Below are 21,337 nucleotides of genomic sequence, written 5' to 3' on the forward strand. Positions count from 1 at the left end.
CTTTAAGGTGTCATTTGTGTTAAGGACTCTCAAGGAACTCAGAGGACCAGAGGATTACAGCCTCTGTCTTATGCTTTTAGAGATCCAGATTCAGGATCTAGAGCAAAGTGACTATTAGTGGGTTTCATCCCAGTCCCTATTTATGCAATTCATCAAGTCCCTGGAAAATTCAGCTGGCCTGGCCGTTTCCACACACCAGAGTCTCCAAACTGAAGTAGGCGAGAGCATCACTGGCAAGAATCACTTTTTATTTTGCCTGAGCTGGGGAGTGAAAGGAAGGATTAATTGTGAAGTAGAAGGGCGTAATCTAGATAGAATTAAGGGGAACGGACCGCGCTATGGGGGGTAATGCTGCAGCTCAGGAGTGAAGAGGCTGACAAAGCTGGGGGGAGGAAGCGTTCACTGTGTGTAGGTGTAGCTGCCCCTGCTCTGTGCTATTCTTCCCTCACTTTTACAAGCACTCAACTGACTCGAACAAAAAAAAAAAAAAGAAAAAAGAAAAAAGAAATCAAAGCTAGATGTTTACTAGAGCAGGAGCAAAATTCTACAAAGTTTCTCCTGCTGCAAGTTGAAACAGTATTTTGTTATTGTGTGTCAGTGTATGTGCATTTTTCAACACATATATACTTAAAGGCAGCCTTAATACCTTCCAGCACAACAGCTGGATCACACATGTAGATTGCCTTTGCCACCAGAGCAAGAGCACCTGCTGAGAGTGTGAATCTCACTGTACTAAAAGTGCCATTTCAAGGCTGAATGAGTCAATTACAAAGAAAACTGTCAGGGGGTTTGGTCTTTAATGTTTCCAGGAACCCACAAAAGCAGCTGAAGAACTGAAGTGCCAACAAACAGCACTGCAGATTTTCTTCCTGGGCTGATGCCTCCTGCTAAAGGGTTTAGCACTGGAGCACAAAAGAACTGACATGAAAGGTATTTGGCAGAGATGTGAACTTTACACAACATTTGTTTCTGTACTTGGATATGGGAAATGGGATGACTTAATTTGGAATGGGAGAGGCAAGATAGCTGTCCAGAAAAGTGTACATTGTGTTGCTTTTGGCAAAAGGTGAAAAGGGGAGGGGAGGGGTGTGACTGTCCCTGCGTCATGTGAAGACGCTGGGAGGAGATAGAATCAAAGTACAGTGCAAAGTGTGTGTCTCAAATTCACCGTTGGGGTAAAACTGGCCCTACTCGATTAACTCAGGTTTATGCCCATTTACACCAGCTGAAAATTTGGCCCTGCGTTCACAATATAAGAGGGAAGGCCATTATAAGCAGAGTACCGTGCTCTCAGAAGAAAATGCCCACTTTGAATAATTCACCCCATGTCAGCTCTAAGTGAGCCCTCAGAACCACCAACAGAACTTGCTTCGCATTAGCGCCTCTCAGAAAGGCTCCCTGGCCCCGCCTTGCCTGGCTGTGTTCTCCAGCACCTCTGTCTGTTCTTCTACTCCAGCCCCACTGCCTTAGGGCTTGGCCTTGCTGGAGTTGCACGGTGAACTGGCTGTTTTCGGCTCTTCCATCGCGCATTCAGACCACAGCAGCACTGATTTGCACATTATCTCCCACCGGGGACTTGGTCAGTTCTAATTCTGGCCTCTGCTGACCTCTGGCCCATTCTCATTCCTCTTACTGCAGCACCAAAGCAGATATGGCACAGCAAGAGGCATCCTGTCCCCTGACCAGGCTCTTTTCTCACCAAGGGCCCTGGTGAAAGCTCTGCACATGCCTGACTCCAGTCATATTAGTGCTGAACTTTACGTTGGGGCAAGTCCTGCATATAAAACCTGGCCTCTGGACCCTACTTAAAAGTGGAATTAAGCCCTGTCCACAGAATGAGTTGGACATCCCTGCTGCACCGCCTAGCTTGACTAACGTATTATAGCATCATAGGAATTAGGGCTGGAATTTACCTCAGGAGCTCATGTTCTCCCAAGGAAAGCAAGCTTGTCAATAGAAGTCAGGGTCATACCCAGCATAGTTGTGGACTTAATAAGCTATTATTGACCACCACTTATGGCTGTAGTGGAACACTTATTTGTTCCCCCGTTAAGCTATAAACTGGCCACGTTTGTCTTTTTACACCTATTGAAAGCAAGCCCATAACTGATGCAACTGAGCACCTCACAAAACAATCTAGAGGAACAGTCTACAGGGCCCCCCAAGAATTTTGCAATTTGTCTTTCTGTAATTAGAGAAATTAGAACTTCGCTTGTCCCCTTCTTTTCCTTATTTTAAGCACAGGCTGGAGTTGGAGTGAGATTGTGTGTGACATAGGAAAACAAATCAATGGAGCCTTGCATTTTGTCACGAAGGCAGTCAGGCTCATTGTTCTGGTCAGCGGTGGCCTGGGCCAGCGACTGACTGGGATGTGTTTCCAACTTGCATTAGTCTTGCCCTTCCCAGTGAAGGTCTCATTTTGCACAAGGACCTGGAGAGGTCATGCAGGCATAACCGAAGAATCGCCTTCCTCTGCAGCCTCTGCTTAGAACAGAAGAGTACTCAAACAGTGTTCTTACACTTCAGTTCCCTGTATAATCATCTTTGCTTAGGCTACCTAGCCTCCTATGAGTCCACCCAAAGTTAACTGTAAAACAGAAGACTTGAGGAAATTAAAAAGAACAGTATCTTTAAAAAACCCTCCCATTGTTACCCAGGATTTTCCAAACCTGAAACTGGGGTAACTTCACCTGTTTTCTCCAGGTGGAGTCAGGAATCAATGGGGAGACAGCACGTCCCTCTGATAAATGACTGGTACAAAGAGGAGTGATTTCCCCTAATGCTCCTTCTTTATTGAATCTCAAGCACACACTTATGCACAAGAGCAATAGGTTTAGAGCATCCCAAACAGTTACCCAAAGTCTGAAATTGTTTCAAGTGATCAACAGCTTTGCGAACCGGTGGGGGGAGGCAGCTCCTTCCATCCAGCTTCTGGGGAGAAGAGGTCAGTCTCTCTCCCGAGAAAAGCTCCTTTGAACTGCTCCAAAATATATTCTTTTAAAGTTTTATTGCTAACTCCTAGTGACTCCTACTAGTCACCATAGTAACCACTAGTGGGTCACTAATTCCCCTAGCTTCAGCAAATTGCTCCTTATCCATTATCAGCAAAGCATGTCTAGTCATAATTAAACTTATGTCGGGGCACTCAAAGCCAAGGTCACCTATCCCCCCACTCCCTTCCATTCTCATGCTCCATTAACTGTTCCATCCTCCCATTTGGATTAGCGAAATTGCAATCATGCAGCTATTTGGCCTAGCCTCTCAGAGCCCTAACAATATGTTATTTGCTTTTCAGCTAACAGGGGCTGGACACAAAATGGTTGCAGTAATGTAGCGTTTCATTCTCCCATAACATCCCTTCTGTCTGATTTTAATCCCACTACGGTTACTTGTAGCCTAAATTACTGAGGATGAAATTAGAGAAGACACTCAAGACATACTTAATTTACTTTGTCACTTTTGTAGGTTCTCCCCTATCACAAGAACCAGAGAAACATTTCGATATATGACAAAGACATTCCAGAGATAATTAGATTGTAAAACCAGAGACCTTGGAAGGGGGACTCCAGAACCCATGTAACAACTGAAACTACTCTACTTTTCTGCACAGCCCTCCCAGATTGGCTAGATTTAGCCAATTCCCCTCCCCCCCAAGGATCCTTAATTTGTCTTGCTCTTACTGAATCTTTCCATGGCATTGTAGGCAAATAACTACTTTAGCCCCTAGAAGAGTACAGCATGGACGAGGCAAGTGAGCTGCTCCCAGATTATCTAACATTGAAGGCAGGCAGGTTTCTCAGGGCTCTTTCATATTTCAGACACAAAGACAATGAGAAAAGTCCTTCACAAAAATTTCATGGGATCATCAGAATATCTGCGGACATAGTTCTTCTGCAATCTTCAGAGATCTTCAGGGTTCTCTCCTACGTGTCTAGGCTCCCCTCCACTAAGCTGTACTGTCCAGTTTACCAGAAGAAGATGGAGCCCATTTCAACTGCAAAGTGGAGGTTCAGCAGGCACTTCAAATGAGCGTTAAATAGATAATATTGGAGTACTGTCATTCACAAATCAAAAGTTTGCACATGTGTGAATAATGGGTCAGATCTACCTTTTCAGGGCATGGACTGTCATTTATACAGTGTTTATACACCCCCTAGCATAAAAGGGCCCAACTTGGTTGTTGCCTTCAGGAGCTACTGCAATTTAAAATGTTAAACAATAATTATCCTTGTGCATTAATCCACAGGACATTAGGTGCTATAGTGGAAAGAGGGAAAGGAAAGAAAGGTCCAGGAATGAGAGATTTGCCGTAAGTGATCCATTTAAAGTGCAAAGGTTTAAGTATGTGTCCAAATTCAGTTGAAATCAATCCACTCGATAATCCACAAGAGCTAAGCATATATCTGAACTCAGCAGTTTCCTAACTATGGGTCATGACCTCAAGTGGGGTCATGCCATCAGCAGTTGGGTCACAATCCCATGTGCAGCGGACACCATTTTGCTTTACAAAATAGCATCCCCTATGTTGTCTGCAATCGCTGGAGCGATCAAGTCTGAAAATGGGGTCATGCAGGCAAAACAGTTTAGGGACCACCAAATTAACTCCGTGCTTTTTCCTTTAACTTCGATTTCTATCAGTTACAAAATTTACTTAACACAAATTTCATGGGGCAGTAAACATGCCTTTTAGTATCAAGGGGAAGCATGACCATGTGACAAATCAGGGTTTTATAATTCAGTGCTAAATGTCTTCATGCTAACAAATCTGCATAACAGGGTGACAACTCCACACATAAAAGAATCTGAATGACACTCAAAGAATGCGTTAGAGGTGCATGGTTCGCCCACTATACTACACAAGTGGCAGTGGGTTTAGACCCTTAAAGTCTATAAACCCATGAGCTCTATGTGGCTAGGATCTAACATATGATGCTGCTTCTCTAAGCAGGGCTAAAAATATAAGCCCTCTCTGAAAATCTACTCAAGCCACTCCTAACTTGTTTTTGTTTACTCTGGGAATTTACTTTCAGATGTATAAAGAAAGAAAAACAAATTGCTCTTGGGGAACAAATAAAGATCACCCATAACTTTTGTGGAAAATACTGGTGTGAACAAAATCAGCTAGAGGGCTCAACATCCTCCTTTGCATGGAGCAAGATTAAAGAACGTTTTACCTTTTCCCCCCCAGGAAGTTTGGGGGGTGGGGGGGGTTGGTATTTCCAGATTGGAATAACCGTTGGGTTAGGCTTTGCAAAGGAGAAACATATCAAATGTATGGTGAGGAATTTACATCAGCATAGCTATGTCTCAGAGGCGTGGATTTCTCACACCTGAGACATGCAGCTCTGCTGACCTAACCCCTGCTGTTGATAGTAGTAGGCTGATGGAAGAATTCTCCTGCTGACCTAGCTACTGCCGCTCGGGGAGCTGGATTACCTATGTGGATGGGAGAACCTCTCTCGTCGGCATAAGTAGTGTCTATGCTAAGTGGTGCACCTGCAGCTCTTCAGCCATGTAGCCGCTTATTTAGTGTAGTCATGCCCTGGTCGGAGATGTGTCTTAGAACTTTAAAGTGTGGAAGAACAAAAATGCAGGCACTAGGAGAGGCAGAATTGCTCCCAAGTTATTTATGGTGGATCAGCTGTTCTATAAAGCTTAAGCTTTCAACAACATCAGTTTTAAAAAGATATTTATTGAGATGTTTAAGCTAGAAAAAACAATTTCCTCAATTTAGGTGCTTGCCTAGTAATTAATACTTTTCCTGGTGCATTACAGTAGACCAAGAAGCAAATACTAAATGCCAGTCACCTTTGCTTTGAGGGTAGGCCAACTCCAAAGTACATTTGTTTTTTCACTGTACAATAAATGGATGCCTCTTCAATGAAGGACAAAAGAATAGTCACATCTATGTTGCTGCAGAGGGATAGGCAAAGCTTTCTACATTCCTGCCATCTATTCCATTAGGGATAGCAGGAGTCTAAAGTAAAGAGGAATTATGACATTTAATATTAAACAAAAAAGTTTCAGTTAAAAGTTAATTACTTAAAAGGCTTTTTGTTATTTGTCCCAAATTCCAAGAGGGAAGGGTATTTAGCAATTTGTTCATGTAATTACCACTGTATTTTAGAAAGATTTGAGGCATTACCTCTGTCAGATATTGGACACACAGTTCTCAAGTTTTGCCCCACCCTTTCCCCAGCACTGCTCATTGCCTCAGACTCCAGCCTGACAGCACAAACCTTGAGAGACTGCCTCAAAGCACAAACCACCCTTACATGAATCACAGGGCAATACAGCTGCTTGACCTGCATCCTATGGGGACAAGCTCCTCAAGTGTTCCAGCAGCATACAGCTAAGCTGGAACTTTTCCAATAGAACAACTGGTACTAGACCAGACAGCAGGCTGTGGATTTTTACAGATCCTCCCTCCTCAAGAAGGGTCCGAAAGTGGTGTAGTTTTTTTTTTTTTTTTTTTTTTTTTGGAGGTTTTCAGAAAGCTCACTGGGAACAGAGATTTACCATTTTTTCATTCCAAAGGAACTTGAGATTTTAAGCATGTAGTCAGAGTTAGGGGTAGGAGGGACTTTACCCATAAGGGTTACTAGTCTTTCACTCCTTGAAACAAAACAACCTATGCTACTTCTAACCTCAGCTCCATACCAAAGCCAACATCTCTGGGCACAAGCTCGTTTTAAAGCATTATGAGAGTCTTAGATTGGCAAGCTAAAAGCACCTTATTCCACACAACTTTTGCTTCCAGATACATTTGGTAAGAAATGGTCCAATTAACTTGCACCTGAATGAAGAAGAATAAGATCATGGTTTATCTGGTTCCTTGTCCAATAGTCTAGAAATTTGGACTGCATTTCTGGCCATAAAAGTAACTGTCAACCTATCAGTACTAGCATGACCGGGGAACATTACATAGCAAGAAACAACTCGCGCTACAGCAGTAGGCAAAATCCTTCATCATTGTTCCTTTGATCTCAGTGGAGCTATGACTGTTTACATCAACTCATGATTGGCCCCCAGAAGCTTTGGAATCCCTTTTAGTATCTTTCTTGTTTCTTTCTATAAAGAATATTCCCTATCATCTGTTTCAACTCAAGTCTCTATTTGTTATAAGATCTAGGCAGTACAAATCCTCCCATCAAGCCAAGATTTTTAGCAGCCTAGACTTCAGTGGGCACAAAATCCAAAAACTCTGCACTCAAACCTGGAACAGAGCTGGGTTCTCGTTTGAAGCGTGAAAGGCCAGGAATCACAGCCCATCTTTGGTCAAGTTCCGTTTCAAAGTTCTGCCCCTGAGCATTTGATTTTGTAGCACAAACCTTGAGTAGGTTTGAGATTACCCTTTGATACTCAGTTTCCAGAGTCAGCCAGCAGCTTTAAGTCATTCACCACAGCCTGATACTCTCTCTTCCTCACGGATGAAATCCACTCTTGCACCAAATTGGAAATCTGTTATAGCAGCAGCTCTGCCATGCTCCTGTTCTTCTGGATAGCAAAGATCTCTCTAGGATAGAAGGAGATTAATATTAGGCTGTTGCCCCACTGTCCATGGAAAAAGAAACAGGTTTTGATGTGTATTGTATAAGGTTCTCTTGCTTTTGGATACAGTATCAAGAGGATCAGTCAGGCTCTCCTATTTATCCTCTCATAATGGAGGAAGGAGACATCCAATGAATTGAAAGCAAAAACATTTAAAACAAAGATATTTCAAGATGTTAAGATCAACGCAGCCAGGACTGAACTCTGACCCAGCTGTAAACAGAAGACTATACTAACTGCACAAGAATGTCTTGTAGATCAATTGAAACAGAAAAGGAAAGAGGCTCACTTGCACAGAACCCTGGGACTTCTGACCATTTTAAGTTTTGAAAGCACTTGGCGCTGGGTAATACTCCAGAGATTCCCATGTAACTTTGGCTGCAAATAGATCTTTCCTTGGTTCTGACAGAACAATAGTTCTGATTAATGTACAGTGGTACAGCAAATCTGAACAGTGGTGGAGTAATCCAACTACCTAATAATAAAGAAAAAATGTGAGAACTGAAAGCTTTAGCTGTAAGCCTAGGCATGAAAATTCACTTCCTCCCTCCAGTCTGCCAGAACCCAGATTTGGTGACCTTCAAGATATGGTACAAGACTCACCTCGTGTCCTCAGGTCACCTCTGGGAAATGAGGAAGAATGGGAGGAAGTGATGGTGAAACGTGTGTTTTGGAATCGTGATACAGAATACGGTCTGCTTTTTATTTTCTTTTTCTTATGTTGGTCAAGTACCACGTTCTTGGATGCAGTATAAGAACCTGAATAGAATAAAATGGACTAAAGTTGGTATTTTAACCCCTGCCCAGTTTTGATAGGAACAATCACAAATACGTCAAAGATTATTTCTAACCAAAGTACATTATAGGATTTCTAAAAAAGCAAAAATTAATTTTCTAGCAATTGAAGAGCTATCACCAAATCAGACTTTTGTTTATTCTTATTCAACTACCGGGGAAATGTTACTCTGTATTTACAGATACAGTTCTGCAGCACATGTACGATATCAGCTCTACCGGCTTCAGTGAAGCTCTGATAATTTATACTAGCTAAGAATCTGTTCCAAAGCAAATACCTTCTCTTAAAAACTGTTCTAACCTCTGTCAGTGCACTTCCAGACCTTATATTATTCTGAACCCATTTATCAGTATATTACTGACCTCAGACAGCACCTGTTAAACCCCTCCTATATTCTTCACCCAGCATCTTATGTTCACAAAGCCATACGTTTAGTAAACTACCAGAAAATACAACTGTAAGAAGTGCTTGGGAGTAAGGGGCAGATAGATAACCAAGTTCTCTCCCAAAATTTTACAGCAGTGTTACCACTAACAGTTTAAAAAATTATACAAGTTAGATCATGGAAATAATCCATGAAAATTTAGTGTACAATGTGAAATTGTGGAAACTACATCTTTAAACAAACCCAAGTTCTTCCAACTCACCTGAGAAAGTACCACTTATTTCCTTTTAATAGGACATGTGCAGTTGTGTCTACAGCAAAAGGAGGGATAAAAAAACATTCCAAGTCTCACATCATTCTTTTATGAACAGCCCCTCAGTGATAATTTCCTAAATATCAGTGCATATTAAGATGAAACATTGTTAAGGTCTTTTTAAAAGTTGGCCATGCAACTTATAATTAAGTTATTTTGTGCCTAGCAATAATAGTTTTACCTGGTGCAAAAAAGTAGCAGAGGAAGACACTAAACACACATTACTCACCATTGCATTTAGGAGCAGGTCCACTCCAGACTCCACTTGTTTTATCTTTTGTTGTACAATGAATGGAAGCAGCTCCAATAAGCCGGAACCCACGGTCACATCTGTAAGTTACTGTTGAGTTATAAGCAAAATTTTCTACACCCCTGCCATCGTATGTCCCATTGGCAATGTAAGGAGGGAAAGAACAAGTAATCACTGCAGGAAAATAGAAGGTCATGAATATGAATGTTTGAGTGTTGTTGTAGCTGTGTTAGTCTTAGGATATGAGAGAGACGAGATGGGTGAGGTAATACTGAGAGCCCTGTGTAGCTTGAAAGCTTATCTTTCACCAACAGAAGTTGGCCCTAAAGAGTTGATCTCACCAACCTGGTCTCATTAATATTAATAAAAGTTTCAGTTAAAAGTGCAAACATTTACTTAACAAAAAGTTTATCTAAGATCCTTAAAAGAAGAAAAATATTTAGCCATTTGAAAATGTAGTTAGTACTGTATTTTAACCAAGTTTGAGAGAGAGAGTTTCCTCCCTCCGATTCGGAAGTCTTCCTTCTTTCAAGCTTTACTCCATCCTCTTCTAAATGTTATCATGCAAACTGGCGCTGGTCCCCATGACATAGGGCCCTGGCAAAAACTCTCTCACCAGAGCACACCCATTCCAAAACATTACTCATAGGAAAGAAGGGTTTCATGACCTTGGGGAACAGTGATAAGGTCTTCAAGTATTCCACAGCTGGAATATTAGAACATTTCTCATAGCAACAGCATGGCTGACAGACCCTCCACATAAGTGTCCAAAACAGGAGAGAGGCAAATGAACTATGAGAGGATTTAGATTGAGTTCTACTCCAAAGAAACCTCAGATTTAGGTGTTTAGGGAAGGTTGGATTTGTCTTACCTTGGCAAGTTGGAAGTTTACTCCATTCAACTTCATCTCCCTTAAGCTCACATTGAATGAAAGGCCGACCAATTAATTTGTACCTAAATAAAAAACACACACACAAAAATGAGTATCAAGTTTCTTACCTAGTTCTTTGATTGCCTGTGTAACTGTCTGGCAATTTGGAATATGGATTCTTTCAGCTTACAGGTGGTGACTTATGACCTGGGTGAAGCCTTGTTATGGGTTGAGTTAAAACCTCATTGAGATGGATGGGTGTCAATGTACCCTTCCATTAATATAATTGTGAGAAGTCCATCACAATGCCCCACCTAAAAACAGAGATAATGTGAACCCACTCAGGAGTTTTGCACTGTGTGGAGGAAAGGTTTTTGCTGAGAGGTTGTTTTTTTTTTTTTTTAAAGGGTATCTGTCAGGGGTCGCAAAGCAGAACAGAATCAGGGAGACTGAGACAATCTGAACAAAGCCAAGCAGAAGCTTGTAAGCACGGTGTGACCTTGAAAGAAACTTAGAGGTTGTGGGTCAAGGGTGCTGGATGAAAAGAAACTTGGGCATGTAAGCTAAAAACACTACTCCTTTGCCTTTGGTTTCTCCTGCATTTGGAGAAGCGGGACTTTCTACATTCCTTGCAAATAAGCAAGGCTGCATCAAAGAAAATACCCGATTCCGTCATCAATTTCTACTTCCAACTGGAACATCATCAGGGGCCTGAACTTTGACTAGCCACTTGGTCAAAAATGGGCAACAGACATTGAAGAAGATTGTTCCTGCTGTGAATACCAGCATGACCAAGGCACAAGTAGTAAAAGGCAATTTAAGCAAGCAAATAGGTGGATACAACACACTCTCTGCAAGCTTAATGGGTTTATACTGAATCAGACACTTGGGAACAGTCATTAATCCTGTGCACAGCAAAACGGTGGATTCTCTGCCCTCTAATTTGCACATTGTAGCGATCCTTACTTCTTCCATTGCTAGAGAAGGCAGAAAGAGTCCCTAAAACAGCCCCAGTTACTCAGTGTGATGAATCCCCAAAGAACTAGTAATTTTAGATACTGTCAGACTGTTCAGAGTGTTTTCACACGTGAAAGGGTTTAGACTTTAGACTGGCCATATTTTAAAGAATCCTTATTGAGGTTACAGGGACAAACCATCCCGATGTGTAGAAAGAATAGTAAATATGGCAGGCAACCAGCTTGGCTTAACAGCAAAATCCTTGCTGATCTTGAACACAAAAAAGAAGCTTACAAGAAGTGGAAGATTGGACAAATGACCAGGGAAGAGTATAAAAATATTGCTCGGGGATGCAGGAGTGAAATCAGGAAGGCCAAATCACACCTGGAGTTGCAGCTAGCAAGAGATGTTAAGAGTAACAAGAAGGGTTTCCTTCAGGTATGTTAGCAACAAAAAGAAAGTCAAGGAAGGTGTGGACCCCTTACTGAATGAGGGAGGCAACCTAGTGACAGAGGATGTGGAAAAAGCTAATAATGTACTCAATGCTTTTTTTGCCTCTGTCTTCATGAACAAGGTCAGCTCCCAGACTACTGTACTGGGCAGCACAGCATGGGGAGGAGGTGACCAGCCCTCTGTGGAGAAAGAAGTGGTTCAGGACTATTTAGAAAAGCTGGACGTGCACAAGTCCATGGGGCCGGACGAGTTGCATCCAAGAGTGCTAAAGGAGTTGGCGGATGTGATTGCAGAGCCATTGGCCATGATCTTTGAAAACTCATGGTGATCCGGGGAAGTCCCTGACGACTGGAAAAAGGCTAATGTAGTGCCCATCTTTAAAAAAGGGAAGGAGGAGGATCTTGGGAACTACAGGCCAGTCAGCCTCACCTCAGTCCCTGGAAAAATCTTGGAGCAGGTCCTCAAGGAATCAATTCTGAAGCACTTAGAGGAGAGGAAAGTGATCAGGAACAGTCAGCATGATTCACCAAGGGCAAGTCATGCCTGACTAATCGAATTGCCTTCTATGACGAGATAACTGGTTCTGTGGATGAGGGGAAAGTGGTGGATGTGTTGTTCCTTGACTTTAGCAAAGCTTTTGACACGGTCTCCCACAGTATTCTTGCCAGCAAGTTAAAGAAGTATGGGCTGGATGAATGGACTATAAGGTGGATAGAAAGCTGGCTAGATTGTCGGGCTCAATGGGTAGCGATCAATGGCTCCATGTATAGTTGGCACCTGGTATCAAGTGGAGTGCCCCAAGGGTTGGTCCTTGGGCCGGTTTTGTTCAATGTCTTCATTAATGATCTGGAGGATGGTGTGTCTTGCACCCTCAGCAAGTTTGCAGATGACACTAAACTGGGAGGAGAAGTAGATATGCTGGAGGGCAGGGATAGGATACAGAGGGACCTAGACAAATTAGAGGATTGGGCCAAAAGAAATCTGATGAGGTTCAACAAAGACAAGTGCGGAGTCCTGCACTTAGGACAGAAGAATCCCTCACACCGCTACAGACTAGAGACCGAATGGCTCGGCAGCAGTTCTGCAGAAAAGGACCTAGGGGTTACAGTGGACGAGAAGCTGGATATGAGACAACAGTGTGCCCTTGTTGCCAAGAAGGCCAATGGCATTTTGGGATGTATACGTAGGGACATTGCCAGCAGATCGAGGGACGTGATCGTTCCCCTCTATTCGACATTGGCGAGGCCTCATCTGGAGTAGTGTGTCCAGTTTTGGGCCCGACGCTACAAGAAGGATGTGGAAAAATTGGAAAATGTCCAGCAGAGGGCAACAAAAATGATTAGGGGACTGGAACACATGAGTTATGAGGAGAGGCTGAGGGAGCTGGGATTGTTTAGCCTTCAGAAGAGAAGAATGAGGGGGGATTTGATAGCTGCTTTCAACTACCTGAGAGGTGGTTCCAGAGAGGATGGTTCTAGGCTATTCTCAGTGGTAGAAGATGACAGGACAAGGAGTAATGGTCTCAAGTTGCAGTGGGGGAGGTTGAGGTTGGATATTAGGAAAATCTTTGTCACTAGGAGGGTGGTGAAACACTGGAATGCATTACCTAGGGAGGTGGTGGAATCTCCTTCCTTAGGAATTTTTAAGGTCAGGCTTGACAAAGCCCTGGCTGGGATGATTTAGTTGGGGATTGGTCCTGCTTTGAGCAGGGGGTTGGACTAGATGACCTCCTGAGGTCCCTTCCAACCCTGATATTCTATGACTTGCTTGCTGCAAGCCGACAACTACTCTTGTGGTCCCATCCTGTGGAACTGTTCTGAAATGGAACCACCTGGCATTCTACACCTTTGATAACTGCCTAGTTATCTGGCGTAGTCAAGAATTAAAAACACTGTCCACTCTGACCATACACTTCACTCTGAAAGTTAGTGGTTCAGCCTAAGCATCTCTAGGCCACCTCAGGGGAAGGCAAAGAGGCAGTTTGCCCCAGGCCCCCCATTTAAGAGGCCCCCAAACTGAGGGATGATGCAACCTCAGCACACCAGGCTGCAATGCAATGACAGAGGGGCAACAGGGCCAAAGCTGAGCAGTGCTGTAACCTCATGGGCCAGGTCTCAGAGCCCAGAGCTGGTCCCAGCCTGACAGGACAGGAGCCACGCCAGTGAGCTCACTCCCCACTCCCCCCCCAGTAATTTATTTTTAGAAGGGTAGGAAGCCTCAGTTCCAGATTTTGCCCCAGGCCTTCCAATGTCTGTGCAGCCCCAGCTACCCCTCCTCTGTCAGCAGCATTCCATTTCCAAGGTTGTGTGACCTTTAAAAGATTCCTGCGTAGAAATTAGTGAACGGGGTATGCGGCCACACAGCCTTCCCGACTGTCTTTCCTCGAGCACTAGGGGAAAAGGCCACATCTACACTACAGGGATTGTAGCAACACAACTCTGCCTGCAGAACCCTACAGCGTACATGCAGCCTTCAACATTTTTTCTGTTGCTGTAGAAAACACCTCCCAGAGGGACAGTCCTAGGTTGACTGACACATTCTTCTGTGGATCTAGCTGCATTTACACCAGGGGTTATGTCAGCATAGCTATCATGCTCAGAGGCGTGGATTTTTCACACCCTGACTGCCATACCTATGTCAACCTACACGAAGCATAGACCAGGCCTAACCATGTGTGTTTGGCGGTCGGAGGGGTGTTAAGGTTTTAATAGGAAAGAGACAAAGAACAGTTTTTGGTAGAGTTGTTTTTCATTTTGCAACTAAAGATCTTTTCCAGTTCTCTAAACCCTGATTAAAACCATGCATGGAAAATCTGAACCAAGTTACAGATTGATGGCAAGAGCGGTTCATACATGGGCTCCGTAACTGCAAAGGCAACTGACAGACCAATTTTACTGTGGTAGCTTTTTCAAATAGATACTTGAACACCCACATCTTCTGTGTAGTACTTCCTTTGAAATAAATAGATAAATACTTAGTCATTTTATGCTGACCTATTTGTCTAGACACCTACCATAATTTGGACCTACCTTCTATTATGTGTAAAAGCTTAAAAATATTTGTGCTAATTTTAGTTTGTGATAGAAGTTATACTTAGGCCTGAATCACACCCAGGGCCCATGCTACAAAATTTAGGGCATCCCACAAATATTTCAACCAGAAAGTGTTCTTCCCACAGAAACCACGCCACTGAGAATCTCTCTCACCACCTACAGGGTAACTCCACCTGACACCATTTGCATTCCATGTGGAAAGATTTAAATTCAAGCCCAGCTGCATGTGAACTGGGACATACTGGGCCTGATTTTATACTTGTTATAGACTCTGTGGCACTACATAACCCATCTGGACAGGATCTGGTGTTCACTGACCTACACTGGATGCAAAAAGTAAAGGCACCCCAGCAAACCCCTATTCTCCCTCCTCTACACACAGCTGGGACTTCTTCCCATTTCAGCTTCATCACTCAAGTGGGGAGGGTGGAGACAGACTCCATACTAGCAAACGGTTTGAAAGCTCTACTTCCAAATGAGAACCCACCCCAAGGCTGCAGTTGATAGCACTACCCCCAAGTATGTATTTGAAGTTAAACCATGCATTATTTTGCTGTTAGCCAGCAATTGTACACCAAAGTTCTTGGAATTAACTACGAGAGGCACCTTGACACTCACCCATCTTCACAGAGCAAGTCTATTTTTGCACCAAACAGAAATTCTGTCATATGACCAGCTCTGCCATGGAGTAGTTCTCCTGGATGACCACATGATTTCCCTAATAGAGACCAAGGCTAGGATTAACATTAATTTGTGTTGTCATGATGGAAACAGAAGAGCTAAACAACAACAACATACTTAAGAAGGCTATAGCTGCATGCCCACTCACACCACTTCATATAGTGTCACACCACAGAGGGTCTTTTAGTCCAGTACCATACTTCTGACAGTGGCTTCGGACACACGTGTAAAACCCACACAGGGCTCAATCATACCAGCGGCAACTGAAGGTGCTCAACCCCTTGCAGGCTGTACCCTGCACAAGTGTCCAGACCAAAGGGGGTAATTATGTAATAAAACGCCCACTGGTGCCAGGGGTGGAAAGTGGGAAGGACAGGTCTGTCAAACCCCCATGGTTAATGGCTGACTTACGTCCCAAAGGTAAAAATACCCCTTCTGTCTTTTTATCCTTATTTCTGCATGCTAAATGCAGAAACTTTTTTTTTCAATCTCTCAGATTTCTTTGTTTCAGTATTTAGCAGCAGTAAGTTCCACGAGTTACCAAGCGTTGTAGAAAAAATACTCCACCAATGTCATCAATTTTAATGAAGACAGACAAGAAACCTCCCAATGGCAGAAATTCCTCCTTCCCCCTACAACAAGTAATTTCCCATGGTTATTCTAGTTGAAACATAGTGCATTAGAAATTTACTTTTCATATGAAATTCAAAGCAGACATACTGTATTCATACAGCCAGCGCTATCCTGGTACTTGATCTTCACCAGTCAGTTTTAAGAACAGCTAAATATTCCATAGAAATACAGCTATTGTAATTTATCCTAAGAAAAAACCTGGCTAAACAGCCCTTCAGACTAAATAACCAATTAAACTAGCAAATTGGGAGCCAGCTGCCTAGTGGGTCCTAATTGTGAGATGTTCTCAGATCAAGTGAGACAGAAAAGTAACAAAAAAAAAAAAAAAGATACTCACTTCTACAAAACTCAGGGGCTTCTGACCATGTTAAGTTGTCAAGACAAGTACTAACAAGAAGCATTTCAGTGATGTTCTCATACCCTGGGCGACAAGTATATCTCACAGTGATCCCAACAGGATGGTAATTCTTCCTCTCATCTTCCTTACTTAAGGCAGCAAACTTTAACCTTGTTGGAGCACCACAACTACCTAGCAGTAGAGACAGACATTAGTTCTGAAAGGTTTGGCTACGAAGACAGGTACAGAAACAGTCTGTTGTAACAACAGACCAAAACTCAGCGTTTAGGAAACAAATTACTCCCTTAGCAGCACTTTAGGGAGGTTACGAACAATCACGTTTGGATACCCTTTGTTAAATAGGCCCTATGCTGAATGGGCCCCCAATATAAAACTGCAGAATGCATATTAAGATATACTTTTGGTGTTTTTGTTTTATTAGATTCCCAGGTAAAAACTAAGTTTAACTGAATGTCAAGAGTACATGTCAGTAATTTAGACTAAATTAAATGAGAGAGAGAGAGAGATTTAATTAGCCCCTAAACAAGTACAGTAAAAGCTGTGTTATCCGGCACTTTACTGACCAGAAAGCTCTATTAACTGGTTCTGGTCTCCCATGTTTAAGAAGGATGAATTCAAACTGGAACAGGTACAGAGAAGGGCTACTAGGATGATCCGAGGAATGGAAAACTTGTCTTATGAAAGGAGACTCAGGGAGCTTGGCTTGTTTAGCCTAACTAAAAGAAGGTTGAGGGGAGATATGATTGCTCTCTATAAATATATCAGAGGGATAAATACCAGAGAGGGAGAGGAATTATTTAAACTCCATACCAATGTGGACACAAGAACAAATGGATATAAACTGGCCACTAGGAAATTTAGATTAGAAATTAGACGAAGGTTTCTAACCATCAGAGGAGTGAAGTTTTGGAATAGCCTTCCGAGGGAAGTAGTGGGGGCAAAAGATCTATCTTGCTTTAAGATTAAACTCGATAAGTTTATGGAGGAGATGGTATGATGGGATAACATGGTTTTGGTAATTAAATATTCATGGTAAATAGGCCCAATGGCCTGTGATGGGTTTTTAGATGGGGTAAGATCCAAGTTACCCGGGAAAGAATTTTCTGTAGTATCTGGCTGATGAATCTTGCCCATATGCTCAGGGTTTAGCTGATCGCCATATTTGGGGTCGGGAAGGAATTTTCCTCCAGGGCAGATTGGAAGGCCCTGGAGGTTTTTCGCCTTCCTCTGTAGCATGGGGCACGGGTCACTTGCTGGAGAATTCTCTGCTCCTTGAGGTCTTCAAACTACAATTTGAGGACTTCAATAGCACAGATATAGGTGTGAGGTCTTTTTTAGGAGTGGTGGGTGAAATTCTGTGGCCTGCATTGTGCAGGAGGTCAGACTAGATGATCATAATGGTCCCTTCTGACCTAAATATCTATAAAATCTTCAATCTAGTAACCGGGACTAGTATACTGGCCCAGGAGATTATGCAATTGCACTTTCTGAACTCTACTTTTATGCAAAAGAGACAGAAGACAAATAAGCAAGCGGATATCAGTGATTTATTCAAAAATGCAGCTTCCAAGGTGTGTCATAGGGTCATTACAGATTCAGCCCGATCTCCTACACCTTCTACCTCTACAATGATAATTGATGTTGATAATGACGACCATGAGGCATCACAAGATCCTGACGTGCCTTCTGAATCGTCAAAGATTAAATTATGTTCAGTACAGTTTTTGTGTTAAGTGTATTTTTAATGATTGGGGTGTACACCATGTGCTGCCCGTAGTGATAAGATTACAGGTCAAGTTTTCTATACAGCAGGTTTACACCCAAGTGCTTCAAGAAACCAAACACTCTGCAGTGCAGGGTTACTACTAGATGGGCAAGTACCTGTCTACTATTTTAAACTTCATTCATTTTACTGTATTCTAATTCTTTGAAAATTGATATTCCATTGGTAAGTATAACGCTTAATTAACTGGAGTATCTGATTAACTGGCACCCCCCATTCCCTCAACATGCTGGATAACAAAGCTTTTACTGTATTATAAATCCAGGAAATTCAGAGTTAAGGTTACTCTTATCACCACCCCAAAAGCATGTCTAAGTACGGAAATGCAGAGTTAGGCCACCCAACCAACCCTAGTAGTGATGGCAAGAAATAAGCATACAACTAGGATTCATGCAGTTCAGCGTTTGTAGTCCCAGACTAGATGAAAGACATTAAACTTAATGTAAATGTTTCCCCTTCCCTTTGGGTATCATTACAGGGCAGAGCTAATTTTGACTATACCTACTAAATAGGAAAAGTCTTACCTTTTCATAAGTGAAAGGCAGCCCAAGGAACTTTATTCCAGATAAAATAAAATACTTACGACCACAAAACTCGTTGATGTAGGACCATTGTGAGTTTGAAAGGCACACTACAGTGTCCGACTTTCCAGGGATTTTAAGGAAGCCATCACTGCACCTGTATGTAACTTGTGTGTCAACAGGGAAGCCCTCCGTGCGATTCACATCGGAGGGGACGGCATGATTCAGCTTCGGTGGGGGCCCACAGTCACCTGGGGACAAAACAAAAGCCCATGGTAACAGAACCTATTTATTCTAGTAGCTTTGCACACCAGAAGGACCCTGAAGCGCATCAGCGGTGAGAAAAGGGAGCTGCGACAGACCACAGGTGAGCCCATCAGGAAGGTTACTCCGATTGCCCAGCCCCCTACAGCCCCACCCACCTCAGGGGTTTAACCTGGGAGCTGAAGACAATCAGCACCATCAGGAACAGCCACAAGAGACACAAATCCCTGCCAACCCTCCCATGCGGTTTCCCCATGGAGGGAACCCCGGGGGCAGGCGGCAGTCCCGGGGCTGAGTGCACCGGGGGAAGGGGCTCGGGGGGACCCAGCGCACGGAGCAGGCAGAGAGGCCCCCTTTGCCTGGAAGGGGCGCCCCCTTTGCCTGGAAGGGGCGCCCCCCACCCCGTGACAGGAGGAGCCAACCGAAGGGCCAAAGCGCAGCCCCGGGCCCGGCCCGAGGCAGCCCCTAGCTCATGCCCTGGGAGCCCCCCCGACACCGGGACTATCCGCAGCCCCCGGCCCGGGGAGCCCCGCCCGGCACGGCGCACGGAGATGCTTTGCCCTGCCGACCCCCCGCAACTCACTGCGAGTCCCGGGCAGCAGCAGGAGCAGGAGCCCCAGGGCCAGCGCGGGGCAGGGGAGCCCCGGGGACATGGTGGGGGTCGGCCAGGGAGCTCCCACCCGCAGCCTGCGCCGTGCCCAGCACCAGTGAGGAAGGGGGTGGGGATAGAGGGGGCCTGAACAGCGCCATGAACGGTTGGAGGCGGGGTCAGGAGAGAAGGGGCGGGGCCTGAACAGCGCCATGAACGGTTGGAGGCGGGGTCAGGAGAGAAGGGGCGGGGCCTGAACAGCGCCATGAACGGTTGGAGGCGGGGTCAGGAGAGAAGGGGCGGGGCCTGAACAGCGCCATGAACGGTTGGAGGCGGGGTCAGGAGAGAAGGGGCGGGGCCTGAACAGCGCTATGAACGGTTGGAGGCGGGGTCAGGAGAGAAGGGGCGGGGCCTGAACAGCGCCATGAACGGTTGGAGGCGGGGTCAGGAGAGAAGGGGCGGGGCCTGAACAGCGCCATGAACGGTTGGAGGCGGGGTCAGGAGAGAAGGGCGGGGCTGGCTCAGGCTGAATCCAGTTGGTTACAGCAAACACAGAGAGGAGGCTGGTGTTAATGTCACCGCTAACACAAGCAGCAAAGGAACGGAAATACCAAAACACACACCCTTGGGCTTTATTTTCAAAAGAGCTCAGCACAGTGAATATCGTCGGGAAGACTTGAACATCTGTCCTCACGCTGCAGATTTAGTTTTTCCACTGGAGCATGCAAACATTTGGCAGAGATATGAGAAAATGAAGCTTTATACAATGTGTGTGTGTTACGGGCTCAGAAACTGGATTATCTAATTTAGCAGGGGACAGGGCTGGGCAATGAACATTCATGTTTTGACGCTGTGTTTCCTTTGGCAAAAGTGCAAATTGGCAAAAGAAACAGAGCACTGCAGACTTGGGAGGGGCGAGACAGTTCAATACAATGTCTTTTTACAACATTGAAAGGAGGTGTAGTTACAGGCCACCTCACATATGGTGATAGACTGGCAACCTCATGGGCAGTCTTTTTAAGGTGAGGGAAACACAGACTTAGCAGAGGCGTGCACTTGCCCAGAGCACCTAGAGCAGTAGGTTTCAATCTTTTTTTCATTTGCAGACCCCTAAAAAATTTCAAATTATGGTGTGGACCCCTGTGGAAATTTTGAATGGTGGTGCGGACGCCTTTGGAAATCTATTGTCTGTATATATAGTTGAATTCTGATGACTTAGTTTTCAATCTGTCTTTTTCCTACAGGAACAGTAGCGGGGGAAGTAGAGCTGTCAGATCCCAGGAATATATGGCTGAGAAGTTCAGGGATGGGTGGGGGCTATTGATTCCAGTATCTCCTGTATCCTTCCGCAACCAGGGTTACATTTCACCATACAGCAACATGCTTGTACAAACAAAACCGATAGCTGGCGATCCCAGCAGTGGCCAAGCACTGAATGGGCTATGGGGATGGAACTCCATCACACCCCTAAAGCTAGTCATAGAATCATAGAATATCAGGGTTGGAAGGGACCTCAGGAGGTCATCTAGTCCAACCCCCTGCTCAAAGCAGGACCAATCCCCAACTAAATCATCCCAGCCAGGGCTTTGTCAAGCCTGACCTTAAAAACTTCTAAGGAAGGAGATTCTACCACCTCCCTAGGTAACGCATTCCAGTGTTTCACCACCCTCCTAGTGAAAAAGATTTTCCTAATATCCAACCTCAACCTCCCCCACTGCAACTTGAGACCATTACTCCTTGTCCTGTCATCTTCTACCACTGAGAATAGCCTAGAACCATCCTCTTTGGAATCACCTCTCAGGTAGCTGAAAGCAGCTATCAAATCCCCCCTCATTCTTCTCTTCCGCAGACTAAACAATCCCAGTTCCCTCAGCCTCTC

At 44.3% G+C, this 21,337-nt stretch overlaps 1 protein-coding gene across 1 annotated transcript; it reads right to left on the reverse strand.

Moving 5' to 3' along the window:
* Positions 1–8,194: 8,194 nt before the first annotated feature.
* LOC140901505 (complement decay-accelerating factor) lies at positions 8,195–19,627 on the reverse strand. The gene is made up of 8 exons (XM_078849844.1): positions 19,453–19,627; positions 18,668–18,856; positions 16,281–16,472; positions 15,248–15,347; positions 10,167–10,249; positions 9,275–9,469; positions 8,995–9,043; positions 8,195–8,310 (listed from the first exon to the last, which is right to left on the reverse strand). The coding sequence occupies exons 1-8, from the start codon at positions 19,520–19,522 to the stop codon at positions 8,277–8,279; spliced, it is 912 nt and encodes a 303-aa protein (XP_078705970.1). The 5' UTR covers positions 19,523–19,627; the 3' UTR covers positions 8,195–8,276.
* Between the last annotated feature and the right edge of the window lie 1,710 nt (positions 19,628–21,337).

Source organism: Lepidochelys kempii, chromosome 21 (genome assembly GCF_965140285.1).
Source record: "Lepidochelys kempii isolate rLepKem1 chromosome 21, rLepKem1.hap1, whole genome shotgun sequence".
NCBI lineage: Eukaryota > Metazoa > Chordata > Testudines > Cheloniidae > Lepidochelys > Lepidochelys kempii.

Bases quoted from the DNA above. Each gene is read 5' to 3' on its own strand.
- LOC140901505 (XM_078849844.1), bottom strand. From the start codon at position 19,522: ATGTCCCCGGGGCTCCCCTGCCCCGCGCTGGCCCTGGGGCTCCTGCTC. The intron at 18,857-19,452 runs GTGAGTTGCGGG...TTTTGTCCCCAG, and splicing joins GCTGCTGCCCGGGACTCGCA to GTGACTGTGGGCCCCCACCG. The intron at 9,470-10,166 runs GTAAGACAAATC...ATTTTCCTGCAG, and splicing joins TAAACTTCCAACTTGCCAAG to TGATTACTTGTTCTTTCCCT.